The following is a 24,440-nucleotide window of genomic DNA, read 5'->3' as shown; positions in this document are numbered from 1 at the left end:
GTGAGGAAATTATAGATCCATCGACCGACTTTTCCTGTTATTCCTTTAGCACGCATTTTGTGCGCTATTACGCCATGGTCACACTTGTCGAAGGCTTTTGCAAAGTCTGTATATATTACATCTGCATTCTTTTTGTCTTCTAGTGCATCTAGGACCTTGTCGTAGTGATCCAATAGTTGAGACAGACAGGAACGACCTGTTCTAAACCCATGTTGCCCTGGGTTGTGTAACTGATGGGTTTCTAGATGGGTGGTGATCTTGCTTCTTAGGACCCTTTCAAAGATTTTTATGATATGGGATGTTAGTGCTATCAGTCTGTAGTTCTTTGCTGTTGCTTTACTGCCCCCTTTGTGGAGTGGGGCTATGTCTGTTGTTTTTAGTAACTGTGGGACGACCCCCGTGTCCATGCTCCCTCTCCATAGGATGGTAAAGGCTCGTGATAGGGGCTTCTTGCAGTTCTTGATGAACACGGAGTTCCATGAGTCTGGCCCTGGGGCAGAGTGCATGGGCATGTCATTTATCGCCTGTTCAAAGTCATTTGGCGTCGGGATAACATCGGATAGGCTTGTGTTAACCAAATTCTGTGGCTCTCCCATAAAAAATTCATTTTGATATTCGACTCTCAGTCTGGTTAGCGGCTTGCTAAAAACTGAGTCATATTGGGACTTGAGTAGCTCACTCATTTCCTGCTGTCATCTGTGTAGGACCCATCTTGTTTAAGTAGGGGCCCAATACTGGACGTTGTTCTCGACTTTGATTTGGCATAGGAGAAGAAATACTTTGGGTTTCTTTCGATTTCATTTATGGCTTTTAGTTCTTCCCGCGATTCCTGACTCCTATAAGATTCCTTTAGCTTAAGTTCGATGCTTGCTATTTCTCTGACCAGTGTCTCCCTACGCATTTCAGATATACTGACCTCTTTTAGCCGCTCTGTTATTCTTTTCCGTCGCCTGCAAAGGGAGCGCCTGTCTTTCTATTTTACATCTACTCCTCCTTTTTCTTAGAGGAATAAGCCTTGTGCATACATCGAGTGCCACCAAGTTAATCTGTTCTAGGCATAAGTTGGGGTCTGTGTTGCTTAGCATATCTTCCCAGCTTATATCGGTTAGGACTTGGTTTACTTGGTCCCACTTTGTTTTTGTTATTGAAGTTGAATTTGGTGAATGCTCCCTCATGACTAATCTCATTATGTCGGTCTGGGGCTCCGCACATACATGTCTGAACATCAATTATGTTGTGATCTGAGTATATTGTTTTTGATATGGTGACATTTCTTATCAGATCATCATTGTTAGTGAAGATGAGGTCTAGTGTATTCTCCAGTCTAGTAGGCTCTATTATTTGCTGGTTTAAATTGAATTTTGTGCAGAGATTTAAAAGCTCGTGTGAGTGTGAGTTTTCATTAGAGCTGCCTCCTGGTGTTATTACTGCAACAATATTATTTGCTATATTCCTCCATTTTAGGTGCCTTAAGTTGAAATCCCCCAGGAGCAAGATGTTGGGTGCAGGAGCTGGAAGATTTTCCAGACAGTGGTCAATTTTTAACAGCTGTTCCTGGAATTGCTGGGATGTTGCATCCGGAGGCTTGTAGACTACCACAATGACTAGGTTTTGGTTCTCGATCTTTACTGCTAAAACTTGCCCACTAATTACAGAATGGCATATGGACAGTTAAAGGCTCATCTCCGCAAACTGAGTAAGGCACCAGAATTGTTAACTGGCTATAATGATATAATTGCTGAACAATTAATTAATAAATTTATAGAAGAGGTACCTCCTGAGCAAGCCAATTTTTTTTTATTATCACACTGGCCTATTCCCACCAAGGCAGGGTGGGCCGAAAAAGAAAAACTTTCACCATCATTCGCTCCATCACTGTCTTGCCAGAAGGTTGCTTCACACTACAGTTTTTAAACTGCAACATTAACACCCCTCCTTCAGAGTGCAGACACTGTACTTCCCATCTCCAGGACTCAAGTTCGGCCTGCTGGTTTCCCTGAATCCCTTCATAAATGTTACTTTGCTCAAACTCCAACAGCACGTCGAGTATTAAAAACCATTTGTCTCCATTCACTCCTATCAAACACGCTCACGCATGCCTGCTGGAAGTCCAAGCCGCTCGCACACAAAACCTCCTTTACCCCCTCCCTCCAACCTTTCCTAGGCCGACCCCTACTCCACCTTCCATAAAGCCAAAATTTATGGTCACTATTTGCCACATCACGGAGTGAAGAAGGATTCTAAGACCACTCCTCTGAGGATTGCGTTTAATTGTAGTGCCAGGAGTAACAAAAATGTACCTAGTTTAAATGACTGTTTGATGACAGGTCCGTCATTGATGGAAAAATTATGAGATATCTTATTAAATTTCAGGATGAAGAATTATGCCTTTACAGCTGACATAAGTAAAGCTTTCCTAAGAGCGGGTTTACAAGAGGCTGACCGGGATTGTACCCGCTTCTTATGGCCTGAGAATCCTATTGACCCACTTAGCCCTCTGATAACCTTTCGCTTTAGAAGCATATTATTTGGTGCTACATCCAGTCCGTTCCTACTTCAAGCGACAATAAATGCACACCTTAAACGTATGGGAAGTTCATTGAGTAAAGTAATGACCAAACAATTTTATGTGGACAATTTCCTGGGTGTGATGTCAACTGAAGAGGAACTGTTAATGACTTATGGAGAGGCTAATAAAATAATGCAAAGTGTGAATATGCCTCTGAGGGAATGGAATAGTAATTCGTCCAAATTAAAAAACAAAATGAGTAAAGATTACCCTGGAGATGAAGTGCCAAATTGTAGTAATGTATTGGGAGAGATTTGTTAATGTTAAAACGTAATAATTACAGTATGCCCAGTAAATTAACTAAGAGTTTTGTTTGCTGAAGTTTCCATATGTTTTGATCCACTAGGTTTAGTGTCACCCCTTACTATAAGAGGGAAATTATTAATACAAGAAGCATGGAAGCTTAAATGTGCTTGGAATGAAACTCTACCTGAGGAATTCATTAACAGGTGGGATGAATTAATTGGTGATTATGAGAAAATTCCAATGTTGGAGTTCCCACACCAGGTGGCCAATCCAAATGGGAAAAATGTATTCCACATTTTTTGTGATGCTTCAAAATTGGCATATGGAGCAGTTGCTTACCTTCACTATAATAGTGTTATCTCTCTTTTTATGTATAAGGCTAAAGTGTCTCCAATTATATCACGTACTTTACCTCAGTTGAAATTAGCAGCCATTTATGTAGGTGTCAAATTAGCTAATTATATAAGAAATAAGTTGCAGGAGATAAATATTAGTGACACTGTAATTTGGTCTGATAATGAGGTATCCTTACAATGGATTTGTAATGGAAACAGTAAAATTGTGTACGTACAAAACAGAGTCGCTGAAATTAATCAGATGCAAGAGAAGTATAATAGTTTGGGTCAGCATATGTTAACATTTAATCATATACCTGGTGAGGAGAATCCAGCTGATTTCTTGTCTCAAGGTTTACCTTATGCTAAATTTGTAAATGCTGTATCATGGTTTATAGGACCGAGCTGGTTGGTAAATAAAGCTAATTGGCCTGTACAAAAGGCGTATATTGCTCTTGTTGAAATTACTGTGACCACCGCTCCAATAGTTTGTCCTTCCTTAGCCATTGATATAAATAGGTATTCTTCTTTACCCATACTAATCAATGTAACTAAGTTGGTGTTTAAATTTCTAAACAAGATGAATTTCTCATATAAGTTTTCACATCCTCTTGAATATTGGATAAAGAGGGTACAGGAAGAAATCTATGGAAATGAGATTAAATTGATGATGGAAAGAAAAATTGTGAAAGGTTCCACAATAGAGAAATTGGGGCTGTATTTAGAGAACAGTGTAATTAGGTGCAGAGGTGATTCTGCTAAACCTGATCTTATTGCCAAAAACTCATCATCTAACAAATTTAATTGTTCTAAATGCCCATAAAAATGTAATGCATGGTGGGGTACAAGATACCTTAAATTGTATTAGGGGAAACTTTCTGGATTCCACAAGGACGGCAAAGTGTAAAAAGGGTGATTAAATCTTGTATAATATGTCGCCGTGTGGATGCCAGATCCTATATGTACACAGGTCCTCCACCATTGCCAAATGAGCAATTTGAGTCGTTTAGCAACGAACTCCGCCCGGCCGCAGTGTGGAAAATACTGTATATTTTCTGGAAATATGGTAATTTATAGGTAAATTGATGGCTTATATTGTATTTAATAAAAATTGTTATAAAAAATGGGAAGCCCACGCCTGCGCAGAGCAGGAGAGTCGCAATGTTTGAATTGAGTCAGCACAAACGTTAGTGAATAATAGGAAGAATTTTCGTGCTCTAGAGGTTATATTGGGTTTAAAACCTCTCAAATAGGAGCCGAAATTGTTGGATGTGCATTCCTGCATAACTTGAGATATCAGGCGACTGGACAAGACAGCTCCAGGAACCTCAGATAAGCTATCTAGATTGTGTTGTAATTCTGGCCAGTATTATCATCATAAATTTAGTTAGAATGAGGTTTTTTGAGTATGATACACAGTAATCTCCAGTCAAATTGGTAAGTGTTACGATTATATATTCTCCTTCTGTTATATAAATGTGTATATGTAATCATTTATTAATTTTAATATAAAGTCCACAAATTTATATATTTACCAGAATTCCTGGTGATGCATATTTCATTTGTAATTAATAGGTCTAGAGCAACTTGTGGATATGACAGTTGTAGGTATCGAAGGGGGACATTTTTGTGACCTAGGTGTCCCAAATTCCTACTTGTCTATGTAACTGATAAATAATAATTATCTTTGTTATCATTTACTGGTATGTACATTATGAGTTACATCCAGATAAATGTAATTTTCCATAATATCTGTTACAATGGAAGACTCGCAACTGGCAAAAGTAATGTTGAAGCCCAGGCACAGATCAAGGATGCCTCCATAGATATGTGTGGGTTCAAGGTCACCTACAATTTGCACATTATCATGACTGTTTAAGAGTGACAACAGTTGATTACCATTATGATTACCAAACTGAGAGTTTCCAATGCTTTTTGTCTTGCATTATAATCACCAATAATAAGAGTAGGTTCAGACTGAGCACAAGTTGGGAGCTCCAAGTAATTAAACTTATCAGCAGGAGCATACAAGTTAAATATGTAAATATGTTGAGAGCAGAGTTCCCAATATAAATCCTAACACCGTGATACTGTAGCCCCTCTGTTTTCTTATGTGCAAGAAGTTGATGGGGAAGTGATTTTTTAATATATAGAACACATCACTTCCCCATCAACTTCTTGCACATAAGAAAACAGAGGGGCTACAGTATCACGGCATTAGGATTTATGTTGGGAACTCTGCTCTAAAAGAAAAAAAGTAAAAAATATGCGATCACATGTAAGGGCTAGCAGATCTAGTAAAATGTGTATTACCGGTCTACAAGGTGACTCCTGAAGTTAATAATAATAATAATAATAATAATAATAATAATAATAATAATAATATCTTTATTTACTACATGTACAAGGTATACAGTCCTAGCGGACATCAGTGACACTACTATATATTATTATTATAATCAAGGGGAAGTGCTAAACCCGTAGGATTATACAGCGCTTGGGGGGGGATGTGGAAGGCATTCAGGCTTAATTCGGGGAACTGGAGCACAGATCCAATTCCCTAAATCAAGAGCCCCTCACCAACATCAACTACTATATAGAAGCCCTATGTTATGCAGAGCATTTCAGGCAAATTTGGTCAGCTTTGTCCCAGGATGCGACCCACACCAGTTAACTAACACCCAGGTACCCATTTTACCGATGGGTGAACATAGATGACTGGTGTAGGGAAACACGTCCAATGTTTCCACCCCTTCGCTGGGAATGGAACCTTGACCCTCACTTGTGAAGCAAGAGCTTTTGCCGCCAGGCAAAAGCCTTAAGGTAACAACTGGTTTAAGGTGATTTCTTGTTGTTAATAACCATGTACAAATACCAGAATTATTTCTTTATTGTTATGATCACAGCAGAACTATCTCACCTCTGTTCACAATCACCATCACAACTCGCCTGCTTCCCCCCCTCCCCCACCGTCATTAGTTTGTTAAATCAAGGTATATCGAAAGTGAAAGAATATAAATTGATGTAAATAAGAGGGAAATTACCGCATATTTTATGTTCCTATTATCATGCCTGGGATTTTTTTTATTTTTACAGGTGACGGGGGCACTGGAAGATATTTTGCAGCAATTGAAGGACCTGGAGACCTCAGGACTGCTGCGAGGCACAGCATCTGCTGAGGAGCAATACAAATACATTAAAGGTTAGCATCTTTATTGCTTACAACAGCAATTGCTACTACTGTTACTTCTACTGCTAATACTTCTGCTATATTACTATTACTTCTACTTATATTACTGCTGTTGTGAGAAATTATCTTCACAGAATTTATTTACGTATAGGTAATTTGGGATAAGGATACAACTAAGGTAATTATTACTTACCAATTTTTGTTGCATCTCTGAGGTAAGTGGGACTTAAGACACTTTAGGTCCTAAGAAAGTGCCTTCCTCGTTGTCAACAACCCTCAAACCACTCTCACAAAAGTGGGACCTAAAATTAGTTAATTACATTTAAGAGACCAGTAGTTCTGGACTGCTTTTTCTTGTGACTAACTGAAAATTGTGGGAGGGTATGATACATTTAATTTCACCTCTGTAGCTACATATTACCTGGAGTTTACCTGGAGAGAGTTCCAGGGGTCAGCGCCCCCGCGTCCCGGTCTGTGACCAGGCCTCCTGGTGGATCAGAGCCTGATCAACCAGGCTGTTACTGCTGGCTGCACACAATCCAACGTAAGAGCCACAGCCCGGCTGGTCAGGAACCGACGTTAGGTGCTTGTCCAGTGCCAGCTTGAAGACTTTCAGGGGTCTATTGGTAATTCCCCTTATGTATGCTGGGAGGCAGTTGAACAGTCTCAGGCCCCTGACACTTATTGTATGGTCTCTTAACGTGCTAGTGACACCCCTGCTTTTCATTGGGGGGATGTTGCATCGTCTGCCAAGTCTTTTGCTTTCGTTGTGAGTGATTTTCGTGTGCAAGTTCGGTACTAGTCCCTCTAGGATTTTCCAGGTGTATATAATCATGCATCTCTCCCGCCTGCGTTCCAGGGAATACAGGTTCAGGAACTTCAAGCTCTCCCAGTAATTGAGGTGTTTTATCTCCATTATGCACGCCGTGAAGGCTCTCTGTACATTTTCTAGGTCAGCAATTTCACCTGCTGCCTTCAAAGGTACTGTTAGTGTGCAGCAATATTCCAGCCTAGATATAACAAGCGACCTGAAGAGTGTCATCATGGGCTTGGCCTCCCTAGTTTTGAAGGTTCTCATTATCCATCCTGTCATTTTTCTAGCAGCTGCAATTGATACAATGTTATGGTCCTTGAAGGTGAGATCCTCCGACATGATCACTCCCAGGTCTTTGACGTTGGTTTTTTGCTCTATTTTGTGGCCGGAATTTGTTTTGTACTCTGATGAAGTTTTAATTTCCTCATGTTTACCATTTCTGAGTAATTGAAATTTCTCATCGTTGAACTTCATATTGTTTTCTGCAGCCCACTGAAAGATTTGGTTGATGTCTGCCTGGAGCCTTGCAGTGTCTGCAATGGAAGACACTGTCATGCAGATTCGGGTGTCATTTGCAAAGGAAGACAGTGCTGTGGCTGACATCCTTGTCTATGTCAGATATGAGGATGAGAAACAAGATGGGAATGGGTACTGTGCCTTGTGGAACAGAGCTTTTCACCGTAGCCGCCTCGGACTTTACTCTGTTGACTACTACTCTTTGTGTTCTGTTTGTGAGGAAGTTATAGATCCATCTACCAACTTTTCCTGTTATTCCTTTAGCATGCATTTTGTGCGCTATTACGCCATGGTCACACTTGTCGAAGGCTTTTGCAAAGTCTCTGTATATTACATCTGCATTCTTTTTGTCTTCTAGTGCATCTAGAACCTTGTTGTAGTGATCCAATAGTTGAGACAGACAGGAGCGACCTGTTCTAAACCCATGTTGCCCTGGGTTGTGTAACTGATGGGTTTCTAGATGGGTAGCGATCTTGTTTCTTAGGACCCTTTCAAAGATTTTGCTGGTATGATATGTTAGTGCTATCGGTCTGTAGTTCTTTGCTGTTGCTTTACTGCCCTCTTTGTGGAGTGGGGCTATGTCTGTTGTTTTTAGTAACTGTGGGACGACCCCAGTGTCCATGCTCCCTCTCCATAGGATGGTAAAAGCTCGTGATAGGGGCTTCTTGCAGTTCTTGATGAACACAGAGTTCCATGAGTCTGGCCCTGGGGCAGAGTGCATGGGCATGGTGATCATACTAAATTCCTGTTACAGTGGTACTTCGCATTTCAAACAGCTCCCAACTCGAACAATTATGTAAGTGTATTTTTTAAGTGCATTTTTGGGGGTCTGAAATGGACTAATCTAATTTACATTATTCCTTATGGGAACAAATTCGTTTGGTATCGGCACTCGAACAGCCTTCTTGAACAAATTAAGTTCGTAACTCGAGGTATTAACTTACCAATTTGGACCACCGGTAGAACACACCCTAATGTTACCTAGCCAGCAAGAAATATGAAGGCCATCATAATCTACTGAACAAAGGTAAATGTTACTTGCCGAAAGGCGTGTTGTAGGGAGCCACCAGTGTCTTGCAGTATTTTACAGTTGTCCATTGTATGTATTACAGTGGTTTCCTCCAATTTTCTTCCCAGTGTAGGGTGTCACTGCATTATTTCTGGTCATTTGAGGCCATTTCACTCAGTTTATTCTTGATGAAGACCAATGCCATTAGCTGGTTACTGGGAACACTATTCACCAAATTTCCATTATGGGGACTCTCCTTCTCCCCCTGCCCAGCCGCTGCTGGTTCTTTTTTCACTCAAATTTAAATTTAAACCAACAGCAACTCAATTGACACTTATTTACGTTATGGTAATTTACACACTATAATTTCGAAAAATAAGGTATAAAATTTTCCACAGCTATTACTTCTACTATATTACTGCTATTACTTCTACAATATTACTACTATTACTTCTACTATATTACTGCTATTACTTCTACTATATTACTGCTATTACTTCTACTATATTACTGCAATTACTTACAGTGGGCCCTCGCATAGCGCTATTAATCCGTTCCTGAGAGCTCAATGTTATGCGAAATTAATGTTATGCGAATGAATTTTCCCCATAAGAAATGATGGAAATCGAATTAATCCATTCCTGACACCCAAAAGTATGAAAAAAAAAATTTTACCACGTGAAATATTAATTTTAATTCACACAAACTGAAGAAGACATGCACAGTTACATGACACTTACCTTTATTGAAGATCTGGTGATGATTGATGGGATGGGAGGAGGAGAGAGTGTTGATGGTCTTAGTGTTTAGAAGGGGAATCCCCTTCCATTAGGACTTGAGGTGTCAAGTCCTTTTCCGGGGTTACTTCCCTTCTTCTTTTAATGCCACTAGGACCAGCTTCAGAGTCACTGGACTTCTGTCGCACAACATATCTGTCCATAGAGGTCTGTACCTCTCGTTCCTTTATGACTTTCCTAGTTTTTCACAACATTGTCAGTGTAATAGTCACCAGCACGGCTTGCAACAGCTGTCTGAGGGTGATTTTCATCCATAAAAGTTTGCACTTTAAGCCACATTGCACAGATTTCCTTAATCTTTGAAGTAGGCAATTTCTTCAATTTCTTTCTCCCCTCCTCCGAAGCAGTTTCCTCAGGTGTGGCCTCATGCTGATGAAGATGATCTAGCAGTTCATCAGTGGTTAGTTCTTCATTGTCCTCCTCCACCAACTCTTCCACATCATCCCCACTAACCTCCAACCCCAAGGACTTTCCCAATGCCACAGTGGATTCCTCAACTGGCATAGGATTCCCAGGGTTAGCCTCAAACCCTTCAAAATCCCTTCAGTCTACACATTCTGGCCACAGTTTCTTCCAAGCAGAGTTCAAGGTCCTCTTAGTCACTCCCTCCCAAGCCTTACCTATAAGGTTTACACAATTGAGGATATTAAAGTGCTCTCTCCAAAACTCTGTTAGAGTCAATTGAGTTTCTGAGGTCACTACAGAGCACCTTTCAAACAGAGCTTTTGTGTACAGTTTTTTTAAGTTTGCAATAACCTGCTGGTCCATGGGCTGCAGGAGAGGAGTGGTATTAGGAGGCAAAAACTTGACCTTAATGAAGCTCATGTCCCCACAAAGTCGCTCTGCCAAGTCTGTAGGATGACCAGGGGCATTGTCTAACACCAGGAGGCACTGAAGGTCTAATTTCTTTTCAGTTAGGCAATTTTTCACATTGGGGGCAAATGCTTGGTGTAACCAGTCATAGAAAAAGTCCCTAGTGACCCATGCCTTACTGTTTGCCCTCCACAGCACACACAAATTAGCCTTGAGGATATTCTTTTGCCTGAACGCTCTGGGAGTTTCAGAACACTTGTTCAGGTTTCAGTCCTTCACTGTCTATGTACTCCTTGAATTCCTGCACATATTTTTCAGCTGCTTTGTGGTCCGAACTGGCAGCCTCACCATGTCTTATCACACTATGTATGCCACTATGCTTCTTAAATCTCTCAAACCAACCTTTGCTGGCCTTAAATTCACTCACATCATCACTAGTTGCAGGCATTTTTCTAATTAAATCCTGATGCAACTTCCTAGCCTTTTCACTTATGATCGCTTGAGAGATGCTATCTCCTGCTATCTGTTTTTCGTTTATCCACAGCAGAGTCTCTCAACATCTTCTATCACTTGCGATCTCTGTTTCGAAAACACATTTGAACCTTTGCCAAGAACAGCTTCCTTGATTGCCGTTTTCTTGGACACAATAGTAGCAATGGTTGATTGGGATTTACTATACAACCTGGCCAGCTCGGAGACACATACTCCACTTTCATACTTAGCAATGATCTCTTTCTTCATCTCAATAGTAATTCTCACCCTTATTCCTGTAGGGTTGGCACTAGAAGCTTTCTTGGGGCCCATGGTCACTTATTTTGCAGATGAAATCACCAAAAACGCTGTAATAATAAAAAATATTCCAATTGTATGCTTGGATGTTACCGCGGAGGCTGGCTGGTAAACAATGCCACCGGCGGAACATGTGAGGCTAGCTCAGGCCGCACATTAGACGCGTCTCGGACGAATAGCGTTGAGCGAGTTTTTTAGTGGTATGCGAGGCAAAATTTTAGCGATAAAATGTATCGGTATGCGGATTTAATGTTATGTGATGCCAACGGTATGCGAGGGTCCACTGTACTTCAATTACTTCTACTATATTACTGCTATTACTTCTACTATATTTCTGCTATTACTCCCTGGAGTTTACCTGGAGAGAGTTCCGGGGGTCAACGCCCCCGCAGCCCGGTCTGTGGCCAGGCCTCATGGTGGATCAGAGCCTGATCAACCAGGCTGTTGCTGCAGGCTGCACACAATCCAGTGTACAAGCCACAGCCCGGCTGGTCAGGTACTGACTTATATTACTGCTATTACTTCTATATTACTGCTATTACTTCTATATTACTGCTATTACTTCTATGTTACTGCTATTACAGTGGACCCCCGGTTAACGATCACCTCCAAATGCGACCAATTATGTAAGTGTATTTATGTAAGTGCGTTTGTACGTGTATGTTTGGGGGTCTGAAATGGACTAATCTACTTCACAATATTCCTTATGGGAAAAAATTCGGTCAGTACTGGCACCTGAACATACTACTGGAATGAAAAAAGTTCGTTAACCGGGGGTCCACTGTACTTCTGCTATATTACTGTTATTACTTCTGCTATATTACTTCAGTTACTTCTACTATTTTACTGCTATTACTACTATGGTGCCCTGTGGTCTGGTGGCAAAAGCTCTTGCTTCACATGGTGAATGCTGGGGTTTGATTCCCGGCGAGGGTAGAAACATTGGGCGTGTTCCCTTATACCGGTCTTCTATGTTCACCCATCAGCAATAATTGTTACCTGGTGTTAGTTGACTGGTGTGGGTCGCATCCTGAGACAAAACTGATCTAATATCCCCAAAATGCTCTGTTCCTCATCCTCATATCTGACATAGAGATGTAAGCCATAGCTCCGTGTCTTCCTTTGTGGATGACACTCAAATTGCCATGACAGTGTCCTCCATCAAAGACACTGCAAGACTCCAAGTGGACATCAACCAAATCTTTAAATGAAAAGAAATTTCAATTGCTCAGATATGGAAAACTATCAGAGTATAAAACAAATTCTAACCACACAATAGAGTGAAAAACTAATGTGAAAGATCTGGGAGTGATAATGCCAGAGGATCTCACCTTCGAAGACCACAACAATATATCTACTTCATTTGCTAGAAAAAATGGTAGGATGGATAATGAGAACCTTCAAAACTAGGGATGCAAAGCCCATGATGATTCTCTTAAAATCGCTTGTTCTCTCTAGGCTGGAATACTGCTGTACACTAACTGGCCCCATCAAGGCAGGCGAAATTGCTGACCTTGAGAATGTACAGAGAACCTTCACAGAATGCATAAGTATGATAAAGCACCTAAATTACTGGAAACGGTTGAAGTCCTTTGATTTGTATTCCCTGGAATGCAGGCGAGAAAGATGCATGATTTAAGTTGGATAAATTTAGATTTAGAAAGGACATAGGTAAGTACTGGCTTTCGAACAGTGGTGGACGCGTAGAATGATCTTCCGAGTAGGGTGATCGAGGTTAGGACCTTGGGTAGCTTTAAAAGGAGAGTGGACAAATATGTGAGTGGGAGGGGCTGGGTTTGATTGGTGTCGTGGGTATGGGAGTTAATTCTTGGATAGTTTTGGCTAGGGGTGGTTTTGATAAGCACCTGCCTTGTATGGGCCCGTAGCTCTTCTGCAGTGTTCCTCAATTCTTATGTTCTTTATACAGTAGACCCCTGGTTCGCGATACTAATCCGTTCCTGAGAGCTCATCGTAAACCAAAAATATCAGAAAGCGAATCAATTTTCCCCATAAGAAATAATGGAAATCAAATTAATCCATGCAAGACACCCAAAAGTATGAAAAAAAACTTTTACCACATGAAATATTAAGTTTAATGCAACAGAATAGTAATTACAATAACAACAATGACAATAAATAACAATAAATAATGAAAGAATAATTGACACTTACCTTTAATGAAGATCTGGTGATGATTGATGGGATGGGAGGAGGGGAGAGTGTGGATGGTGTTAGCATTGAGAAGGGGAATCCCCCTCCATTAGGACTTGAGGTAGCAAGTCCTTTTCCGGGGTTACTTCCCTTCTTCTTTTAATGCCACTAGGACCAGCTTGAGAGTCACTGGACTTCTGTTGCGCAACATAACTGGCAGCCTCACCATGCCTAATCACACTATGTATACCACTACGATTCTTAAATCTTTCAAACCAACCTTTGCTGGCCTTAAATTCACTCACATCACCACTAGTTGCAGGCAATTTTTTTTACCAAATCGTCATGCAACTGCCTAGCCTTTTCACAAATGATTGCTTGAGAGATGCTATCTCCTGCTATCTGTTTTTCATTTATCCACACCAATAACAGTCTCTCAACATTTTCTAACACTTGCAGTCGCTGTTTCATAATCACAGTTGCACCTTTTGCAAGAACAGCTTCCTTGATTGCTGTTTTCTTGCTCACTATAGTAGAGATGGTTGATTAGGGTTTACTATACAACCTGACCAGCTCCGACACACGCACTCCACTTTCGTACTTTGCAATTATCTCTTTCTTCATTTCAACAGTCATTAGCACCCTTGGTCTCGAAGGGTTGGCACTGGGAGCTTTCTTGGGGCCCATGGTGACTTATTTTGCAAAAACAGGCACCAAAAACAGTAATAATATGGATAATATGGAATGTACCGAATGTATCCTTAGATGAGCGCACACTGGCTGGCTTGTAAACACTGGCACACACGGGGCAGTTCAGGCCACACATGGACACGTCTCGTATAAACCACATCGCATACTGGGTTTTGTATCGGGAAGCGAGGCAAATTTTCTGCGATATAATGCATCGGTTACCGGATTTATCGGATACCGATAGCATCGCGAACCGGGGGTCCACTGTATACACTTGGAAAATCACTCCCTACAAAAGCAAAGGACTCAGCAGGAGATGCAACATTCCCTCAATGAGAAGCAGGGGTGCCATGAGTACACTGAGACAACACAGTAAGTGTTGGGGGCCCAAGACTTCAACTGTCTCCCAGGATACATAAGGAGGATTACATATATACCCCTGTCTGTCAAGAAGCCACTGGACAGGCACTTAAAGTACCTGATCAGCATGGCTGTGGTTCATATGTTGGTTTATGTATGGCTAGTAGTAACAGCCTGGTTCATCAGACCCTGATCCACCATGAGGCCTGGTCTCAGACAGGGCCAGGGGGGCATTGACCCCAGAAACCCTCCTCTCCAGGTAAACTCTAGGTAATACCAAGGGGCTTTCTGTGTAGTAGTATGTCCTTGATGTCATCTAGGCCTGTATACCTTATACAGTACATGTACTTGTAGAAATAAAGTTAGTTTGGGTTCGATTCCCAGCAAGGGTAGAAACATTGGGTGTGTTTCTTTACACCGGTTGGCTATGTTCACCCATCAGTAAAATGGGTTCCTGGGAGTTAGTCGACTGGTATGGGTTGCATCCTGGGGCAAAACTGACCTAATTTGCCCAAAATGACCTGCATAGTAGTATGTCATTGATGTCAGCTAGGACCGTATACCTTGTACATGTACTTGTAGTAAATAAATATATTTATTAATTATTACATTATTTACTACAACCACTGGTACTTTTTTTCTACTTCTAAATCATTCTCTCATAATACTTATTTTTTTATAAAATTGGTGTCATTTAATATTGGATATAAACAGCCCCAGGCTATCATGAGCATATCCTGGGAGAAGTTATATCAGTGAATTTAGTTGCCTGGTATAAATTGAGGTTAATTAGCATATATGTGAATTAAAGGGTTTGGGAAATAATGACCTGAGTAAAGTAAGTTATGATTACAAAAAATTCTGTAGATGTATTCTGTATGGTACTAAAGATTCATCCTTGCGCAGATGGAAATCAGAAAGGAAGTTTTATTTAGTTATTATTAATACTTAGTCTCAAGACTTGTGTCCTAACTGATGTATAAGAATAGGCTTATGTAGTTTGCTTCTATTAAAGTCAACTATTGCTCATGTGGCAACAATGTAGGAATGATATGTTCATTGGTAGTTAACACAAGCAGTGGGAGCAACCAAACTTAAAAAAAAAAAGAATAAATACTTTGATCCCTATTTTAGGGATCTTGTATTATACATAGTCATTCAAATACAGTATTGCAGTCAATTTATGCATTAATTACATATGAATTGCAGCTCCTATACTCTTTGTACATTAATTCATGGAAGAGTTTTATTACTTGTAAACTACATTATTTTTGTAAGAAATAAAAAAAATTGAATTTGAAATATTTAGTGAGTCACCTCATGGGCCTCATATCCTTATTCTTGTTGGAGCACCAGAGGTTAATATATACTGAGACACCTCATGAATTTTTATATCTATAGATGTTGGAGCACCTGAGCTTAATATATATTAGATACATCATAAACTTTACATTGATTGTATTCAGCATTAAATGGTTTTCAGTTCTAGCTCTAAACTGACCAAAATCCTTTGCATAACTAAGAAGTTTTTTAAAAATGTGTGATATTTGAAAAAATGTAAAAGCTTTTGGAAAATAGATCTTTGTATATTTGTTTGTTTATAATTAACACAACAACACTGTATTTGCCATACTTCAGGTGTAGCAAGCCTAAAGGAATGTGTTACAGGAGCCAAGTTTATTCAGGAAGCTGTCTTTGAGGATGCTGAGGTAAAGAAGGAGGTAAGTGAAAGTTATAGAGAATGCTGCTGATTTAGAGCAAATGTTAATACAATATTGTATTGTATAACATATCTTGGAATACTATTTTTCACCAATAATAGTTTATATGTAGCATTTTAAAACTGTAAAGGTTGCAGTTATTTGTGCCTATAATTAACTACAGTATTATACTCCATTGGTTAGTTGCTTTAATATTATTATTATGCACCCCATACCCATTCTTTGGGTGGTAGTTAAAAGATTAGACACACAATGCATCCAAGGACTGGGCCCAGAGTTTTGATGGCTAAGCAAGTTTTAGTGGTAATCAACTCTACATATTTATATCTAGTTACAACTGTATTGAATTATTTATGCAGACATGAAATTAGTCACAAAAATAGTGTAGCTTATACAAGTTTTTTAAATTGCTTACTGTATATTACCTTATGTTTTAGCAAGGTATGGTTGAATTTAAACAAGTTTTAATGGTTATGAATTATTTACAATAGGCAAGGTTAAGGTAATTTTCCAGAATGGCTGGTAATATATCACTGCATAAAATACTTTCACATAGTTTACATTTAGTATTAGTGAAGCATATGTTTCAGAACAATCTCATTGATGGTGAATCTGTGGATACTATACTCAGCTTGTATTGCGGCAGGAAAATAAGGATACATTCCAGACCCCTGTGGCCCTTGTACCCAGACATACTATTAGTCAAACATTTTTCTGTATTTTTGGTCACCTGTAACACAGATTGGTCGTCTAACAGACAAAAAGTCATGGAAATACAATAGTGTATAAATCATGGATCTAGGAGCCAAGCCAATGGAAAATGTCAAGATACCATATGTAAGTAATGGATCTGTGAGCCAAAAACTGGTTTAAGATCCACAAACCCAGCCTATGGGTAATAGGTAAAATAATGAGTAATGGGTGATGGGACATGAACAAAGCTTGCAGGTTGGTGAATTCACTTACACAATACTCAAACATGCTGAAGGAGCATAGTACTGTAATTCTTTTCCAGTTTATAATAAAATTTTAACTGCCATATTTTTGTTTTCCAAACAGGTGTTTAAACAAATTGATGAGCTTGTTGATTCAAAAACCATCATCTCATCTTCTACATCATGCATTGTCCCTTCAATTTTATCTGCAGACTTGACACACAGGGCCAACTTCATTGTATCTCATCCTGTAAGTACCAGAATTATTTTTTAGAGTACTGTACACTTTTAGCAGTTAAAGCTGTTCACAAATTTGGAGCACCAAAAGTCTGTTTGTAGTGTATATGTGATAACACTGTACCTGACTTGTATCAGGATGAGTGAAAGTAATTATAGGTTTTGTATGGGATCCTGCTTTGCAGCAGGAGAGGCAAATTAAAGTATTTTCTGTGATAAATAGTACACTCCTAGGTAGTAGGTTGGTAGACAGCAACAGCCCAGGGAGGTACTACTGTCCTGCCAAGTGAGTGTAAAACGAAAGCCTGTAATTGTTTTATATGATGGTAGGATTGCTGATGTCCATTTTTCTGTCTCGTAAACATGCAAGGTTTCAGGTACATCTTGCTACTTCTACTTGCACTTAGGTCACACTACACATACATGTACAAGCATAAATATATACACACCCCGCTGGATTTTCTTCTATTTTCTTAATAGTTCTTGTTCTTGTTTATTTCCTCTTACCTCCATGGGGAAGTGGAACAGAATTCTTCCTCCGTAAGCCATGCGTGTTGTAAGAGGCAACTAAAATGCCAGGAGCATGGGGCTAGTAACCCATTCTCCTCTATATAGTATTACTAAATGTAAAAGGAGAAACTTTCGTTTTTCCTTTTGGGCCACTGTGCCTCGGTGGGATACGGCTGGTGTGTTGAAGGAAAGAAATAGTACACTGTGTTTATGTATAATATCTTGAAAACAAATATTGATTTGTTTTTTGCTTGCCTAGCTGTCTTTCAAATGTGCTTGGATATCAAAATTCAAATGTTCCTTTTCATTACAACTTCCTCACCCATCCTTCAGACAAACACTGTACATGTACTTAAAACCTCCAGAACTAGGCTCTGGCCTACCAATTTTCCAGAATTCCTTCATAGATATTACTTGGTTGTTCCGTATATCAATTGCTAGCACACTCAACTCACACATTGAGATTCGTGATTCAATCCCCGATATGGGTGGCAACATTAGGACATGGTTTCCTTTAGACCCCTGTCCCTGTTCACCTAGCATTAGACAAGTACCTGGGTTTTAGCCGACTGATGTGGGTCACAACCTGGGAAAAGAACCGACCTAATTTTCCCGAAATGCTCTGCATAACCAGGGGCTGTCATTAATGTCAGCTAGGTCTGTATACATTGTACATGTATGTACTTGTAGAAATAAAGATTATTTATTTATTTATTTATTTATTTAAAAATTTGTGCACACATACAGAGGTACAAAAAATACAGAAAAGAGCAGTATGCCAAAGCCACTTATACTATGCATAGCATTACGGGCTGGCTTAAAATTAACTTAAGATGAACTAAGCAATGATGACATCGGTGATAAAACTTTAATGTAAACAGATTACTATAAAGCACAAGTGAGTATTACAAAGACAGGTCATATGGTTGTATGCATTGTTGTACATTCAGTAGAATGGAGTATTCTGTTAGGTAGTGTATTTAAAAAATAATAAAGTTAGATTGGGTTTTAGGTTTAACATTTATGTGATATAATTGTGAGAAACATTTAAGATATACAATTTATAAGGTTCAGTTATTCAGTATTTATTTGGTTTTGGGTGAGTAAGTGATCTTTGAGAAGAGACTTGAATTTATAAACAGGTAGTGTTTCTTTTATATTTACAGGTAATGAGTTCCAGATTTTAGGGCCTTTTATGTGCATTGAGTTTTTGCAAAGTGTGAGATGGACACGAGGAACATCAAAGAGTGATCTGTGCCTTGTGTTATGGTCATGCGTTCTGTTGAGGTTGGCAAGGAGATGTTTGAGGGGAGGGTTAATATCAGAGTTAAGTGTTCTATGTATGTAATAGGTGCAGTAATAAGTATGAATGTTTTGTATGGTGAATAGGTTTAGTGTATTGAATATTGGTGGAGTGTGCTGCCTATAGTGAGAATTTGTTATCATTCTAACTGCAGCCTTTTGTTGGGTAATTAGTGGTCTGAGATGGTTACTTGTTGTTGAGCCCCATGCACAAATTCCATAGGTGAGATAGGGGTAAATAAGAGACTGATATAGGGCCAGGAGGGCTGACTGTGGAGCATAGTACCGTATCTTCGATAGTATGCCTACAGTCTTGGAAATTTTCTTAGAAATTTGTTGTATATGTGTATGAAATTTGAGTCTATTATCAAGGTGGATTCCTAAGAATTTTCCCTCTGTTAGCTTTGTGATAGGTGATCCGTTTATCATTATGTTAAGAGGGACATCTGTAGCTCTGTTACCAAACTGAATGAAGTAGGTTTTGTCAATGTTTAGTGTAAGTTTGTTAGTCCTCATCCAGGTAGATATTTTCTGTAATTCTGTATTTACAGTATTGGCTAGCGTGACTGGGCTCGGGTGGGAGAAGACGTATGTAGTGTCATCTGCAAATAGTGTGGGTTTGAGTAATTGCGAAGCATTTGGTAGGTCATTTATGTATAGGAGAAAGAGAAGAGGGCCAAGGACACTTCCCTGTGGGACACCAACTGTAATTGGTTGTGCAGAAGAGTTTGCCCCATTTGCATACACATATTGGCTTCTGTTGCTGAGGTATGACTTGAGGTAGTTGAGGGAGTGCCCTCTTATACCATAGTGTGACAATTTTACGTGGAGCAAGTCATGGTTAACTGTATCAAAAGCTTTACGTAAGTCAATGAAGATCCCCAGTGGGACTTCTTTTTTCTCTATTGCAGTGTATATATGTTCTAGCATGTGTATAATAGCATCATTAGTATTTTTATTTGGCCTGAATCCAAATTGGCAGGGGTTGAGTATGTTTTGGGAGATAAGGTAGGAGTAGATTCGTTTATGAATTAATTTTTCGAAGATTTTTGAGAGAGGGTGTAAGTTGGATATTGGCCTATAGTTATTCAACTCTGTTTGGTCTCCTCCTTTGTGGATCGGGGTGACCCTTGCTATTTTGAGTACTGTGGGGAAGGTGGAGGATTCAATGGATTTGTTAAAGAGTGTTGCAATGATTGGTGATAGCACTTGTGACACTTTTTTGTATATAAAGGGTGGTAAGGTATTTAAATCTCCTGCCTTGTTTTTTAGCGTGTTGATAATAAGGGAGACTTCGTATGGGTTAGTCGGAGCTAGGAACAGTGTGTTCGGGTAGTTGCCAGTGAGGTAGTCATTTGGTGGGGTATCTGAGCTTGGGATTTTATTGGCAAGGTTTTGTCCTATAGTGGAGAAGAAGTCATTGAGTCTGTTTGCTGTTTCTGTTGGTGGGAGTTGGGGTTCATCTGATTTTGCTAATTTTATTTCGCTATTTCGTGATATCTTTTTTGTTCCTAGAATTTCTGATAGGGTTTTCCAGGTCTTTTTTATATCACCTCGTAAGTTGGATAATCTGTTCTCATAATACAATTTTTTTGCCCTTCTTATCAGGCTGGTTAGGATTGACGAGTAACGTTTTGTTTGGTCTCTGGTTATGTGACCCATTCTGTACTGTTTTTCATATTGGTGTTTTGTATTTATGGATTTGAGAATGCTGGGTGTTAACCAGGGACTGTTCAGTCTCTTAGCTGTCATCTGTTTAGTTTTTTTAGGGCAGTGCTTGTTATAGAGGTATTGGGTCTTTTTTAGAAAATTATTAATACATTCGTCAATATCTGTATAGATTTCTAGCTCAGTGTGCCAGTCAATGTTTGCTACTGCTGTTGTGAAGTTATTAATGGCTGCCTCATTGTGAAGTCTGAAGGTGACTTTAGTAGTGTCTTGGGGTAATTTACCAAGAGTTGTTATGAGAAAAGTAGGGTAGTGGTCTGTGGTATTATCTGTAATTATGCCTGATTTTAAAGGGGATATGGTGTTGGTCCAGATGTGGTCAAGTAGGGAAACACTAGTCTCTGTAACTCTTGTAGGTTTTGTTACTGTTGGTAGCAACATACAGTTACTCATTGTGTTTGTGAATTCAGTAACGTGTGGGTCCTGGTCTTGCAGGAGATTTATATTGAAGTCACCTGAGAGTAGTAAGTGATCTTTGTTCATGCGTGCATCAGTTATCATACTTCCTAGGTTTTGACTAAATTGGCTAATGTTTGACTGTGGAACTCTGTAAATGTTTATCAATGTGAGAGGTTTTTGTAGGTATTTGGATTTGAATTTGGCTATTATATATTCCCCATGTTCATCCCTTGTGCAAGTATTAGTGATACATTCTAGTTGGTCTGAGTAGTATATGGCTGTGCCACCCCCTTGTTGGTCTGGCCTACAGTTGTGTATGGCTGTGTAACCAGGAATGGCATAGACATCTGTACTATCAGGCTTTAGCCAGGTTTCAGTTAGTGTAATGATGGTCATATTGGCATGTAAGGAATTTAGTAATGCTATGAGGTCATCGTAATGCTTGCTTAAAGATCTGATATTGTAGTTAAAGATAGTTATGTTGTTGTTGGCACTGAGAAGTGCCTTTGATTGTTCTGCAGTGTAGTAATTACAGTAACTGTTTGAATCATTTAAGTCGTTAAATAAGAGGTTGGTATCAGGATCAATGCTTGTAATCATAAGATTTGTAGTGAATCTATAGTTAGAATTAAGTATAAAACAAAGTAAATAGTCTTAAGCTAAAAAATAGCACCTGAATTATTTAACAAATGTAAAATAATGAGCTAAGGTAGTTTTGGAATATAATGGCAAAGTTGTGAACTTATTCCAGCTGCATGTCTAATCTCCCCAGAAAGCACTTTCCACTGTTTTAACATGCTAATGCATATTGCACAAATATAAATAAAAGTACACTGTAATAATGCAGTAATATTGCTGTAATGACTGACTGAAATATTTATATTTTCCAGGTGAATCCCCCATATTATGTACCAATGGTTGAGGTCGTGCCAGCTCCATGGACATCAAAGGATGTGGTGGCACAAACAAAGGCAATAATGATTGAGATTGGTCAGGCACCAGTCATGTTCGCCAAGGAACAGCCCGGTTTTGGAGCCAACCGCATACAGTGAGTTTATTAACCCAGAATTTAAAGTTTCTGATAACTACTGTATAACAATCTTGAATAAGCAATAAATAGGTTGAGAAAGCCTAGGGAGCAAATGGATTTGACAGTTAATCCTTTGACTGTCGCAGGCCCCTTTCTGAAACTGTCATTCTATGTCAATGAATTTTTGGAAAAAAAAAATTATTTTTTCATATGAAATGATAGAGAAGATTTTCCCGATGGTAATGACACCAAAAGTACGAAATTTGGTCGAGAACTCACGGAATTATGCTCCCGCGAAGTTAGCGGTCTCGGCGACATATACGCATCGGCAATTTCGCCGACTTTGAGCCCTGTTTTTGGCCAATTCCATTGTTCCAGTTGACCAAACTCATAGCTATTTCTTTAGAACTCCATTTTTTCCATCAGTTGAGTACAAGAAACTGCCCAATTACCAATTTGAACTACCCAATAAAGTACTGAACATTGGTAAAAATCAAACTTTTTTACTACTTTGAGCTCAATTTCAAGGTCGTTTTCATTGTGAAAGTAATCAAAATCATCTCTATTTCTGTAATATTTATCACCTGAGACCATGAAAACGAGAATATACAACGTTAAATACTGTACGAAAATACACCTCAAAGTCGGCGTTTTAATCCAAAAAAATGGTCATTTTTTTTTCTCATTACGCACTGCGTGCTGCAGAATTTTTTTTATGTGGTGCACACTGACCACACAGACCCATTCTCTCACATGTGGGCCTACCAGCTTTCTCTCGCTTGATTTGAAGCCACTAGAATTTACGCGTATAAATATGTCAGAAACAGTGGCGCGTAAGACGTACAGTATATGTATGACTGAAACAGTCAAAGGGTTAAAAGCAGGATAAGGAAATTAGTAGATGGGAGAATTGGAGGTATTGGGAAGATGGCAAAAATGTTTTGAGGAACTGTTAAATGTTGAAGAGAGGGAGGCAGCGATTTCATGCATTGGCCAAGGACTTGTTGATAGATGGGTCTTTGAAAGACCAGGTAAACCATAGAATTGATGAGGAGAATAAGGTGAGTGGTGCATTGAGGCATCTGTGGAGACAAAGAACTTTCTTCATGGAGGTAAAAATGGGAATGTATGAGAGCATAGCAGTGCCAACACACTTATATGGGTGTGAAGCATGGGTTGTGATTGTTACAATAAGGAGGAGGTTGTAGGCAGTGGAGAAGTCATGTTTGAGAGCATTATGTGGTGTGAATATTATGCAGAGGATTCGTAGTTTGAAGATTAGAAGGAGGTGTGGGGTCACTAAAAGTATTATACAAGTGGCTGAAGAGGTGTTGTTGAGGTGGTTCAGACATTTAGAGAGGATGGAACAAAATAGAATGACTTGGAAGGTGTATAAATCTGTAGTGGAATGAAGCAGGGTAGGGAAACCTAGGAAGATTGGAGGGATGGGGTAAAGGAGGTTTTGTAGGCAAAGAGATTAGATATCCAGCAAGCATGTGTGAGCATGTTAGATAGGAGTAAGTGGAGGCAAGTAGTTTATATGACTGGACATGCTGTTGGAGTATGAACAAAGTAACATTTATGTAGGGATTCAGGGAAACCAGTTAGCCAGACTTAAGTCTTGGAGGTGGAAAGTGCAGTGCCTGCACTTTGAAAGAGGGGTAGAGATATTTGCAGTTTTGAATTGTAGTATCGGTGCACCTCTGGCAAGACAGTGATGGAGTGTGTGATGTTGAAAGTGTTTCTTCTTTTTTTGGGTCACCTTGCCTTGGTGGAAGACAGCTGATGTATTAAAAAAATAATGATAATACTTTATTTCTATGTGTGTACAGATTATGTAGATTTTCTTTTTTAACACATTGGCCATCTCACACCAAGACAGGGTGACTCAAAAGAAAGAAAAACCCAAAAAGAATGAAAAAACTTTCACTATCATTCAACACTTTCACTATCACTCATACATAATCAGTGTCTTTGAAGAGGTGCCCAGATATGACAGTTTAGATAGTCACTCCAAACTCCCAATATCCAAACCCCTCCTTTAAAGTGCAGGCATTGTACTTCCCATTTCCAGGACTCAAGTCCAGCTAACTGGTTTCCCTGAATCTCTTCACAAAATATTACCTTGCTCACACTCCAACAGCTCGTCATGTCCTGAAAACCATTAGTCTCCATTCACTCCTATCTAACACGCTCATGCATGCTTGCTAGAAATCCAAGCCCCTCACCCACAAAACCTTCTTTATCTCTTCTCTTCAACTTTTTCGAGGACAACCCCTACACTGCCTTCCTTCCCCTA

The 24,440-nt window shown here is 39.4% G+C and overlaps 1 protein-coding gene across 1 annotated transcript in view; it reads left to right on the top strand.

Annotated features, from left to right (window-relative positions):
- The window catches only part of Had1 (beta Hydroxy acid dehydrogenase 1), a 153,999-nt gene that overhangs the window by 107,098 nt on the left and 22,461 nt on the right, over positions 1 to 24,440 (top strand). Inside the window, exons 3-6 of the mRNA XM_070083746.1 lie at positions 6,247 to 6,352; positions 15,918 to 16,000; positions 17,060 to 17,185; positions 22,002 to 22,159. Of these exons, the coding sequence (XP_069939847.1) occupies positions 6,247 to 6,352; positions 15,918 to 16,000; positions 17,060 to 17,185; positions 22,002 to 22,159 (473 nt within the window). The remainder of the gene's footprint in view (positions 1 to 6,246; positions 6,353 to 15,917; positions 16,001 to 17,059; positions 17,186 to 22,001; positions 22,160 to 24,440) is intronic.

This window comes from Cherax quadricarinatus, chromosome 10 (assembly GCF_038502225.1).
Source record: "Cherax quadricarinatus isolate ZL_2023a chromosome 10, ASM3850222v1, whole genome shotgun sequence".
NCBI lineage: Eukaryota > Metazoa > Arthropoda > Malacostraca > Decapoda > Parastacidae > Cherax > Cherax quadricarinatus.
The sequence above is the reverse complement of the archived record's forward strand: the minus strand, read 5'-3'. Positions and strand labels throughout refer to the sequence as shown.